General features: G+C 38.2%; 1 protein-coding gene across 7 annotated transcripts in view; it reads left to right on the forward strand.

The window, feature by feature from the left end:
* The window catches only part of ccdc125 (coiled-coil domain containing 125), a 46,788-nt gene extending 35,073 nt beyond the window's left edge, over window positions 1-11,715 (forward strand). For 4 of the 7 annotated variants that reach the window (XM_086076890.1, XM_086076893.1, XM_086076892.1 and 1 more), the window contains one exon: window positions 1,720-4,914. In XM_086076890.1, coding sequence (XP_085933016.1) covers window positions 1,720-1,944 — 225 coding nt within the window. In that variant the 3' untranslated portion in view covers window positions 1,945-4,914. Of the gene's footprint in view, window positions 1-1,719; window positions 4,915-10,256 lie in introns of those variants that run through there. The other 3 variants (XM_086076891.1, XM_086076894.1, XM_086076895.1) reach the window with 3 other exon arrangements.
* Window positions 11,716-11,978: the final 263 nt, after the last annotated feature.

The raw sequence follows: 11,978 nt of genomic DNA on the forward strand, positions 1-11,978 counted from the left end.
TATTTTACCAGGCCCGATGTGTGTGAGTGCAAAGTTTCAAGAGTTTTCGTCCATGTAAAGATCTTTGAAAATTTGTGTTCTTTTTTTGGGGGCAAAAAAATGCATTGCCACGGCAACAGAATTTCACAGCATGACCACTGCAATGTCTGCAGGCCTGGACTCTCATCACATATGTGAAATTTTGAGAAGCTAGGATCATCTGGTTCAAGTTACAGCAGGTTTTATTGTCACGGTGAATCATCAGAATTTGCGGCACCGTAATGACCATGCCCTTCGCCGAAAAGTCATAGTATTCGGTCTGAGGCATTATCAACATCTGATGATAAATGTTCAACAGGATATATATATATATATATATATATATATATATATATATATATATATATATACAAGAAATGTGTGTATATATATATATATATATATATATATATATATATATATATATATATATATACACACATTTCTTGTCACTACTAGGTGGCATTATATGTACTGTATAACCAAATGTTATCATATGTGTATAGATGTCTTCAGCCCGTGACTATTGAAGTTTGGTATTTTTTGGACATTGTGCAGATGGGTTTTTAAGCATTTCCTCTTTCGTGGTGAAAGAAATATGAAATGCGAAATTTGATGCCCCTCCTGCGCTTTATAGTATTTTGAAAACTCAAGATTTTTTCCCGTGTTGTTGTCCCAGGTCTTGACTTGTCAAATGGATGAAACGTTTAAGAGAAGGGGGCAAAAGTAAGACCCTTGTAAATGTGCCAAAAAATTGGCCAACATCAGACACTGTAGCACAGTGGTTATCAAATGGGGGTACATGAAGGCACTATAGGGAGTACGCGAAAAATTTTCAGAAACATTTCAGAAAAATACAAGTTCATAAAATTAATTTTATATTCAGTAGGCTATTCTATTTTAGTGTCCTAAAAAAAAACAGCATCTCTCCTATAACAGAATGGTTTAACCCAACTTGTCATATGCCACCTAAAATCACCTTTCAATTACTTGAAAACTTTATTTAAAATTCAGTTATTATAAAATTAATTATTGCTTTCTTTTTTATTTATATATTTTTATTTCCAAATAGTTCGAGAGACCGCATAAATACAAATAGAGTTCCAAAGTTTAATAAATCTGACAATTATGGCATAGCAATCGGTCTTAGCAAGTCTTTTTTAAAATATTTTATTTAATATTTCACAGGGGGTACGTCACTGAAAAAAGGTTGAGAACCATTGTTTTAGCATATGGCTTCCAGTGACTTTTTTGTGCGTCTCAGGGTGCTACACGTGCCTGCCAATTTTGTAGCACTAGGTTACAATAGCAGTCGCTGCTCGGGCCCTAAAAATTATAAACTTCTGATAATAAAGATGAATGAACACAAGAGGAAGGCATGACTACAAATGGGCATTTAGCCACAGTATTTTGAAAGAATTTAAGTCAGGATTTTAACTGGGCACATCCAGAACATGAATCTTGTTGTTCTTCAGACATTCCTTGGTTGTATTGCTGGAATGCTTTGGATTATTGTCATGTTGCATGATCCATCTTCTACCAGGCTGTAACTTCACAAAGGATTGCTTCAGTTTATATTCCAGGATTTCACAATATTCCTCTGAAACAATTGCTCAAGAGGTTCACAAACCTTTGAGCAGCACTATATATATATAATTTTATGTATTTATTTTTACTAACACAGTTTTTTTCATGGTGTAGCTGAATGACAAGGAAGAGGCTTTGGCTCACCAGAGGAAGGTGAGCATCATGTTAGCCCACAAAGCTGAGGAAATGCAAAAACAGTTGCATTTACACTGCCAGTCATCAGACTCTCACATGTCTTCGAAGAAACCACAAGGCACAGCAGATAAGCAGGGACTCCATCAGCAAACGTCTGCTCCTACAGATTCTTTGGTACAATCATCTTTACAGTCCAACATCTGAGTTCACTAATAAAAAGCTGCAGTCAGACTGCCAACCTCAGACAGGTCGGGAGCTGAACATCGAGCCAGTGTCTGTCAGTGGGTGGGAGCGAGTATTATGATGAATGTCTGTATCACGACACATCACACACACGCACACACACCCCCCCACACGCACAAAGCACACACACACACGCACACACACACACACACACCCCACAATGGGCACTGGGTAGATTAGGCCCATGGCATAGCTTTAGAAGAATTGTGGTGGCGAGTGTGGCAATTTTTCTTTATGCGACCGTGTTCTTCCACACACTTGAGCATTTTCGGGTTACGGCTCTCAAATGCGAGCTGAATCAACTGAGCCTTTCCTTTTATGGAGCATCAGTTTATGTTCCAGTCTCAAAACGCATTTGTCAGAGTGGAGAATGAATTCTCATGTATTACATCAGAGTGTGAATGTTAGGCCAAGTTTGAAAGCAGTCAGCTCACTTAACATGACCATCAGAGAGTCAGTACCTAGATAGGAAATTACATGACCTTATGCAAATGTCCACCACAGTTTTTCTTAATTGTATTTTTGTTTTGATTTTTATTTACAACGGCGTATTAGGGTCAAATATAAATATATATTTTTTTAGAGGGTGGGGGCAATATTCTGAGAAAAAAAACTTGAAAATTTGCCACTTTATAAAGTACATACAAGAAACATACGAGAAATACTACTACTCGTAGTACTACTAGTAGCGTACTACTCTGATGTTTGTGCCAATACTTTTCGGTCGGGTTTTCAAATGAGGAGATAGTAATTACTTTAGAAGAGATTAACCATATCATGTTAAGCATTCGCTCTTTGAAGCATTGGGTACGGCAAGCGACAGACTCCTCACTTTGTGAAGGACCACAGCCTAAGGATCAAGAATTTGAGTTAATTTGTTAAAATGTATATTTACTTGTACATTTATGTTTCCAGAATTATTATTTACACAATCATACATTTTGGTATTTTTTTGTACAAGTAGCTAAGTTTTGTCAAATCTGCTGCTCTTGGTCATTCACTTGAATATACCTTAAGTATGCTAGCTTCTGATTGGTTAGTGTTAGTCAGCTGACAGGAGATCAGCAAGCGTTTGCTCTAGCTGCCGTGTATGACGAGTAAAGTTTAAATTACGAATGAATCCGTCTCCATCCTGCTTTTTCATTGTAGAAAGTGTCTCATTAACCACCAACGAATCCTCACATTAGTACAGAAAGGCCAAACTGGAGGGCCTGGGGACAGGGGATCACAGAAACTCATTTGGTGGAGGCGTTACCTGCGAATGCCTTCCCTTTGACGCTGACACTGATTACGACGGTGAAAATCCTGATGCACCTCCAGGATTTATCAGCTTTCTGATTGTTGTCACTGGAGTCAGTGCTAACAGAACTGAACTGAACATGTACAGATGCACCCACGATGAATGGTTTTGAATGCATACATTGTACATACATTGTACATTTAGTTCACAACATTGTTAATGATGTCAGTTTTTGCTGTTGTGTGAATGCTCTTCAGCATCTGGTAAAAATGCTGAAGAGCATTTACATTTCTCTTATTCTGCAGTGTTGTTGATTCATTGATCAGACAGGGGCCCTATTTTTCGTGCCCAGCGCAAGTCTAGTGCAAAGCACAGTCAACAGTGTGCATGGGTGACGTAGTGCATCTACTAAATTCACGAACATACGATATTAGACTTGCCCCGACACAAAATTATGATACGCTCGTTTTTATGCCGAATGCAGTCTACTTTCTCTTACCAAATTGCCAGATGCGCTGGGGGCATGTCAGCTGTGTCCACCAGAAATAACAGCGAGCCCACCAAAATGATGATGTGCCCATTTTTACACCGAGCGCATGTGCGCCTGTCTGCGACAATAGAGCCCTTGCCGTGTATACTGTTGAGTTCTGTTGTTTTTTTTTGCACTTTTCTGTACAATTTTCCAAGTTATGACAATGTTGAGAACACCAAATTGCCCAGGTGCTCATGAAAAATATAATGACAGCAATAGATATGCAGCTTGACATGTTGCTTCTGATTTGTTCTGTTGATCAGTATTCTGGATTTTAGAAAATACTAAATAATACAATTAGGTTTTATTTGGGGGCTGGAGAAGTTCAATTTACTTTTTTACTTAAGTACATTTTCACGTTGGTACTTTTATACTTTTATTTAAGTAATGGAGTGGCTTTAGTACTTGTACTTTTATCAGCGTAGTTTGTGCACAAGTAACAGTACTTTTACTTAAGTACTAAACACTAGTACTTTTGACATCTCTGCTCTGTAGCTGCTCTGGCTTAATCCAACTCGCTGGGTCTTTCAGCGCTGCGTCACACTGCTTAAAAGTCACCATTGCTCGCCGAGATGCTTGTTTGCTCACGCAGAATAGTAGTAAGCTTAAGTAGTAAGTTTGGTCTCCTGTAATGTCTGTGCTTCTAATTAATTGCATGCGCTTCGGCTGCATTCTGTGCTATAGTGACATCTAGTGGTCACTTATCAAACACTGGGGCTTTAACAGTAGATCAGTTTTTCCCCCCATTCAATTTAGCTTTGCTAAATTACAATGCCATTCAGAAATACTAAGTTTAGAATGAAACTTATATTTGTGTTTGAATTTGCTCCACTGAAAATGTTTCAATGTTTCAAATGTGACAAGAAAATACAGCTTGCTGCTATGCTCAATATGCATTTTAAAAGAAATTGCTCCTCAGAATTAGAAAGTTGCTCTGCAAAACAAAACAGAATTTCAAATTATTTTAAACCTTTGCTAAATTATGTTTTACAAAAAGGGGCCTTGTATATTCTTATAGTATGTCAAAATGCACTTGTTTCCTTGTTTTTAGACATTTAATTTATTCAGCTATTTGACATGATTAAATCTGAAATGTCAAGTGTAATGCTTTTGATTCATTCCAGTGGATGATTGGAAAAATAAATATAAATTCATATGAGATAGCTTGTTACGTATGCCTTTGAGAGCGTGTTTGTTTGAAATGTTTTTTTTATTTTTATGTAAAGGAAATTAGAATTAGGATTTTCCCATGTTCATTTTCACTGTTAATGTTGTCTGTTGCCAAATCACTTGTACTGTCTGCCATGCGCCTTGTATTGTCCACACATATTGTTCCCTTCATGTGTCTTACTAACCTATTTGTTGGTAGTCTATGGGGCCATGATTGTAGCAAAACCATTTACAAATGCATATTTTGATCCACAAATCCACAGTTGTACCCCAAAGGTATGTAAACATATGAGCACACTGTATAATGACAAAAAGTCTTAATGCCCATAAAATCCAAAATACTGTGGCAATTGTTTTGATATTTTCAGGGGTACAAGTTGACATGAGTAGAGATGTGCATGCACATTTTGGTGACAATTCATAGCATTTTTATATCAAAGTGACGTGTAGCTTTTGTACATTTACAGTTGTGCTCTTAAGTTTACATGCCCTTGAGGTTTCAAGCACATCTGTATGTAACAATAATTTGTATCCATAATCAAACTCACAAATGTGTAACAAAAATCTACAAACGTGTGACCAAAGTCATAAATGTGTAGCCCAAATCTACAAATTGACAGTTCCGAACATTTCTGATATTTCTGCAAAGCAGTGCAATGCAAATACCTGCTTGGCATGGTATTTCCTTTGCCTGTTACTTGCATACAAACAGGTAGATTTTTATAGTAGTCAATAGTGTTACTATTGAGTGTACTAGTGGTACTACAAAGATCAAAAACCGCCATGCTTTGGTTCCGAAACGCGTCTACAAATACATCTATATTAGGGCTGGGACAAAATATTGTTTGACAATGTATCGCGATACTAGTTCACACGATGCGCAGTATCGAACCATTAAGTGGTATTGCGATACTTAATTGATACCATACATTGTCGTGCAGCGCACCCGCCGTGTAGTGCGGCTGCATTACAAGTAGCCAGCCATATGTTAATCTGCTAATTCCAGAGGGGGAGCAGCATTGCGCCACCACAGTTTAGAGGCAACTCAAAAAACGAGATGAACAAGAGTATAGCCTACTCGCTATTAGCTAATATGTTCGCCTTGAACCGGGAACAACCAACGACGAACGGCACTTTCCCCTCTTCACTCGCCTCTACCGGTTCGTTTCTTTTCCTCTCCGTTTAGTAATGTGCTTAAATTCAGCAGGTCGTCTGATCTCAGGTCAGAGGGAGTTGGCGGTGTGAGGGATCCACTGCCACCTCAACCAGGTTTCAAGGTGGCTCAGTCGGCCGAACACTTTGAACCGCCCCTGATGGTGGGCCATGCCTTCTCCTGCCTGCCTCTCTTTTTGGACTCTTTTTGGACTCTTTTTGGACTCTTTTTGTTTTTCGGACTTTGTGGATCATCTGGAGCCGTCCCTTGAGGGGGGGGGGGGGGTACTGTCATGTTTCGGTTTTGTGGAATTGGATTTTTGTTTAGTTTTGGGTGTTTGCGTCATCTGTGTTTTGTTATGTTGTCCCTGTGTCCTTCCTTTGTCTCGTCAAGCTTTATGTGATACACCTGTGTTTGGCTGACCTTCCTCGTGTGTCAACAAATCAGTGCCCCCTGCCACTTGTGTCTTGCCCAGGTGTGTCACATCATGCCAATTAATGTTGGTGTATTTGTGCTGCATTCGAGGATGGTCAGAAGTCAGTTGTATCCGAGTTGGTTTTTCCCAGTTCAGACCTGAAAGCGTTCAAGGCGAAAGTAAACAACCAAGATGGCAGATAGTGATAAATAGTTTTTTATTTTGGTTTTCAAAACTCATTTTGACCTCCAGCAAACTTGCCTTCTCGCAAATTTGCTTCATTTATTGTTTTTATCTTATTTCATAAGCATTTCATACAATTCAGTAGTTCACCGTATAATTTCATGCAGGGAGATAGCGACATAATGTCACGTAAGTAGTGTCAAATATTTATGAATGAAGAAAGCTATCTAGTTTTATTTTCAAACAAAATAACCCTTTTTTTTTTTCTTCGTCTCTGCTCCCCTGCGTTTGGGTCCTGGACCACCGCATTCCCTGACAGGACACACCTTCTCATTCAATACATTTGCTTTATTTTCATGACTGTACATTGTAGATTCTTGTTGAAGGTATCAAAACTATGACGACAATTAATGAACACGTGGAGTTATGTACTTAACCAAAAAAAAGGTGACAATAATAAAATAAGTACATCAATAAATAGCCACCCTTTTCTCTGATTACTTTTTTGCACATTCTTGGCATTCTGTCGATGAGCTTCAAAAGGTAGTCACCTGAAAGGGTTTTCTAACAGTCTTTAAGGAGTTGCCAGATGTAAGAATGCCAAGAGTATGCAAAAAAGTAACCAGAGCATGGATGGATGGCTATTTTGAAAACTCTATAATATAGTCAGTTATTTCATCTTTTTAAGACATAACTCCACATTAGTTCATACATATTTTTGATGCCTTCAGTGAGAATCTCTAATGTCACCCGCATATTTTAAATAAGACAAAATTCAATACCATTAGAATGAAGATCCCACAGCCATTGCCACCTCCTTGTCTTGGGAGACCCTAAAAACCATAACTGCATTCATCCAGCCATTTTCTGAGCCGCTACCCTCACAAAGGTTGCGGGTTGTTCTGGAGTCTATCCCAGCTGTCTTCGCTTGCCAGCCAATCGCAGGGCACACACAGATGACCAATCATTCACACTCACACCTAGGGACAATTCAGAGTGTTCAATTAACCTACCATGCATGTTTTTTGCAATGTGGGAGGAGACTGGAGTACCCAAAGAAAGCCCACGCAGGCATGAGGAGAACATGCAAACTCCACCCCGAAGCCCAGATTCGACTTCAAAACGTCTGCACTGGGAGGCGAACAAGCTAACCAGTCAGCCACCATGCCGCCTTTCCATATGTGGCTCTGTAGTTTTTTTTCTAAGTCGGCACAAAATGTACAGAATTTTATTGCAGTGTAGCCATGTTCGTAATAAAATAATAACTGATGTAGAGGTGCTGAGACCATGTTAATTAGTTAGTTGTACAATATGGTCATGCAGGCGGAACATTTAGCTGTCAATTTCAACCCATAAGTTTGTCTTTTTCTTCTTTTCTTTTTTGTACAAATATGCATTGAAACTGTTATTATGGTAGCTTCTATTATGGCAGCTTTATCATCATAATCATCATCATCATGCGTACATTTTGCGTACACAATTGTTGCATTGCACCAGGGCTGGACTGGCACACAAAAAAAAAAAAAATCAGCCCTGGCATTTTGACTTTCGCCCACCGTTTGGCCTAAATAATTAAATAGCACTGCATTGGGCCCAAAAGACGCTGGCTCACCGGGCATCAGCCCTGATGGCCATTCCAGGCCTGTATTGTACAACATTTTGTGTTATTCATTGATCTTGTTCTCTTTTAAAATAGTATTCATGTTCAAATGTGTATAAATGTAAAACTGTGTTTAAAGACCTTAATGTTTTTTTGAGTGCCGTAAATGCTATAATAACATGCCTTGGGCCAGGTGTAGGCCTATTTTTAAATGGCGGATTTTACTTATTGCAGGAGGGTTCAGGAACATAACCCCGTGATGGAGGGGGATTTACTGTAGAATGCAGAATACATGTTGCACTGAAAGTGGACAGCAGATGGCGGTGTTGTATCATATTTTACTCATGCACATCTTATGCAGGCTCCCCAGCGCTGATTCATCCGTGCAAAAAACAGTACAGTGGACCTGGGCCCACATGTTTTTGGTTCAGTATTCACAAATTCACTAATTTGTGAATTCTTTTTTAGATCCTGGCACCTGTTATTCATCAAAATCCTTCTTATTTTCATTGTTTTTACTCTATCCCTTCACCTAATTATTCACATTTCCCCCCAGATTTTATTCTTAAAGGGGTGTCAATTATTTTTCACTATTCACGCTCAGTCCTTGACAAATGGATCTTATACTGTAGGTATTAGGTGGTGGAGCTCAAAATGCCCCCAAGTCAATGGGAGTGTTTCTGCCCCTCAGCAGAATGGAAGGTGGATGGATGTGCAGGTTCTCCAGCATGGTATTGATTTATTTAAGTTCAACAGGTTACTGTTTTGGGTCATGTGTTGTCTTACGTTTTAAGTCAACACATGACCAATGCAGTGCTATTTAATTATTTAGGCCAAACGGTGGGCGAAAGTCAAAATGCCAGGGCTGATTTTTGTTTTATTTTGTGCCAGTCCAGCCCTGGTACACTAGAACATCCACTGTGCTGTATTCAAGAGTATTATGCAACTTAGACTTAATTTTAATGTTAGCAATCCTCATACTGACGGAAGTCCCCTGGCTTACATTAGTTTTCTCTGCATACTCCAGTTTAAAAGTGTCCTTTAAAGTTGCTATGCAATAATAGTAAACATATATGTTTACATAAAGAGGTGTATTTGTACAAAGACTTGGGTCTTATGTCAAAGGCACTGTACTGTTTGTGTCTGCAGATACTTTAGGTGCTTACTCTCTTGCTGCATATATCAAGTCTTTTAATGTACAGAAATTCTGCAGATTTTGTTTGGCGGACCGTGTAGATATCCAGGAGCATGATGTCAGAAGTGGGAAATTTACATTGAGAACACCACAATTGTTTGATGAAGCTGTTAATGTCCGTAAGACAACTGATGTCTCATGTGTTGATGGCTTGAAAAGAGACTGGTCTCAAAGAAGGCTTCTCCATTTTCATCGGCTAAAGGTTTTCCTCCAGACTTTTTGCATGATCTATTAGAAGGAATTGTACCATTGAAACTGTGTTTATATCTATCAGATTTTCCTGCACTTGCTTACTTAATTGGCACAAAATACTGTGAAGGCATGGTGCTCTCCGTTGGAAAGACAAGTGGACTGCCAGATTTTGGAACAATACTGGAGAATCTGTGTAATTGATGGTTGCATTTCATTAATCACTGCAGCGTTTGTAGAACATCTACGGTGTTACCAACTGGCCAAAAGAGACTTGAAAGTAACTGTGGTTGATGATCCTGAGAGTCTGAATGACTACACCCCACTAACTGCTTACCCTGCTGAAGGAAAACTGCTCATCACTCCAAGAACACTCCTGTTACATTAAGATGATGTGTGAATGAAGGCTGTTTCGTACATTTAGATATACTATAATGGTGTATTCTTCTTCTTCTACTTCTTCTTTTTCTTCTTCTTATGATTATTATTTTGATGATTATGATTATGATTATTATTATTTTGATGATTATGATCATGATTATTATTATTATTATGCAAGAAAATTAAGTGTTTTCTTGTTTTTTTTCCCCACTGAGTTTCAGCTGTTGGTGACTGTCCACTGATGCTTCTCAGAGTAGTCGTCTCACCGCAAGAAATAAGGCAGGTCACCCTGCAGGATGTTCAAGATGTACAATACTGTGCAACACGCTGGGCCTCCGAGGGAACTTTATTTTACAATTTGAAGATCCAAACTTTGGGAATGAGGTTTGCAACCTTACAGATTTTAAGGACCTACCAGTGGAACGAGCCACACTGAAAGTTTTGTCTACGTCCTCTGAAGTGGCTTCTGACTCAACATTAGACACCACAAGCTTTGGTTCTCCAACCAGTGCCGATTCAGTTAATTGGCCTGATCTCTTTGTTATACCAACTTTTTCCCACAACATTGAATATCAACTTGGAGTAGCAAATATGCATTTGCCAAGGACGGAACTGTGACGGTCATCTCAAAGGGTGTGAAGTAGAGCTGTCAAAATCAATCGATTAATCGACAAGTAATCAATTATTATATTAATCCACAACTATTTTAATAATCGAGTAATCGTTTGGCACTATTTTTTTTTTTTTAATTGTCCAAATCCTCTGATTTCAGCATATCAACAGTAACTGATTTCTGTAGTTCTTCATGAAAGAAAACTGATTATCTTCTGTGTTTAATCAAAATAAGACATTTGCAAACATCTGTTTATACTTTGGAAAACAATGACCGAACCAGTAACATAGTACAACATCACTTTTTTTTTAAACTCATTCACTCACAGCCATTTTCATTGAAGCAACCCCCTTCGCTCCCGGCTGTTTTACTGAATTTTGACTGATTTTGCAAGGCCCACAGAATATTGTGTTCTATTGCTATAAAAACATGGAACCTACCAAAAGAAAGATTTGTATATTCTTTCATCGGGGTAAAAAGTATATTTCTATCTGTTTCCGTTTTGCAGCAATTAGCATTAGAATATAGCTAAGTTTCATCATTATTCACAAATTTGTTGAAAACACTGGGGAAAAGAGCTTGTTTCAACATGGCCCTGGCTGATCTCTTATACTCTGCTGCTACCTGCTGGACGTTTTTTGTAATAACTACCATTGTTTTAAGCGACCTCCAGGTCAGAGGCTGCATCAAAGCCTTCTGTATGCTCTACCATAAACAAAAACATATAAATGTGTTTTTAGGACCAAGGCTATATTTAAAATAGAACATTTTTATAAATTTTTTGGGAGCAAATGAGTTATAATCACTATACAAATACAAAGTATGAAATAAACATCAATCACTGGTTAATAAACAGTAACGTGGGAAAAAACTTTTTTTAATACACAAAACCCAAAATGAATCAGATTAGTCGATTAATTCTAAAAATAAAAATAGTCGCTAGTGGACATGATGGCTAGTCCTGGACAGAATTGCTGATGTCATATCTAAAATCACAGCCATCTCAGCAAAGACCATTATGAAATAAAGCCAATAGCCGCTGTGCAAAGTTTGGCATATTTACTTTAATACTTTTGCTGAAAAGTTGATCAATGTGTGTTGTCCTAATCAAATAAATAAAGTAAATAAATAAATCTAACCTGTTTTTTGTTTTTTAATTGTGAAGTGGTGAAAAACTGTTTTGTTATTCATATATTTGGTGTGCTTGTTTTTTGTGTAGGTACTTCATTCTCAATCAATCCGAGAAACATCTCTTGAACCCTGAATAATTGCTGAAAAGTCTGGTTGCATACTTGGAGCCCATTGCACATGTATGGCTGGCCTT

This window comes from Leptonotus elevatus, chromosome 5, assembly GCF_054856555.1.
Source record: "Leptonotus elevatus isolate MCC_2025b chromosome 5, RoL_Lele_1.0, whole genome shotgun sequence".
Lineage (NCBI taxonomy): Eukaryota > Metazoa > Chordata > Actinopteri > Syngnathiformes > Syngnathidae > Leptonotus > Leptonotus elevatus.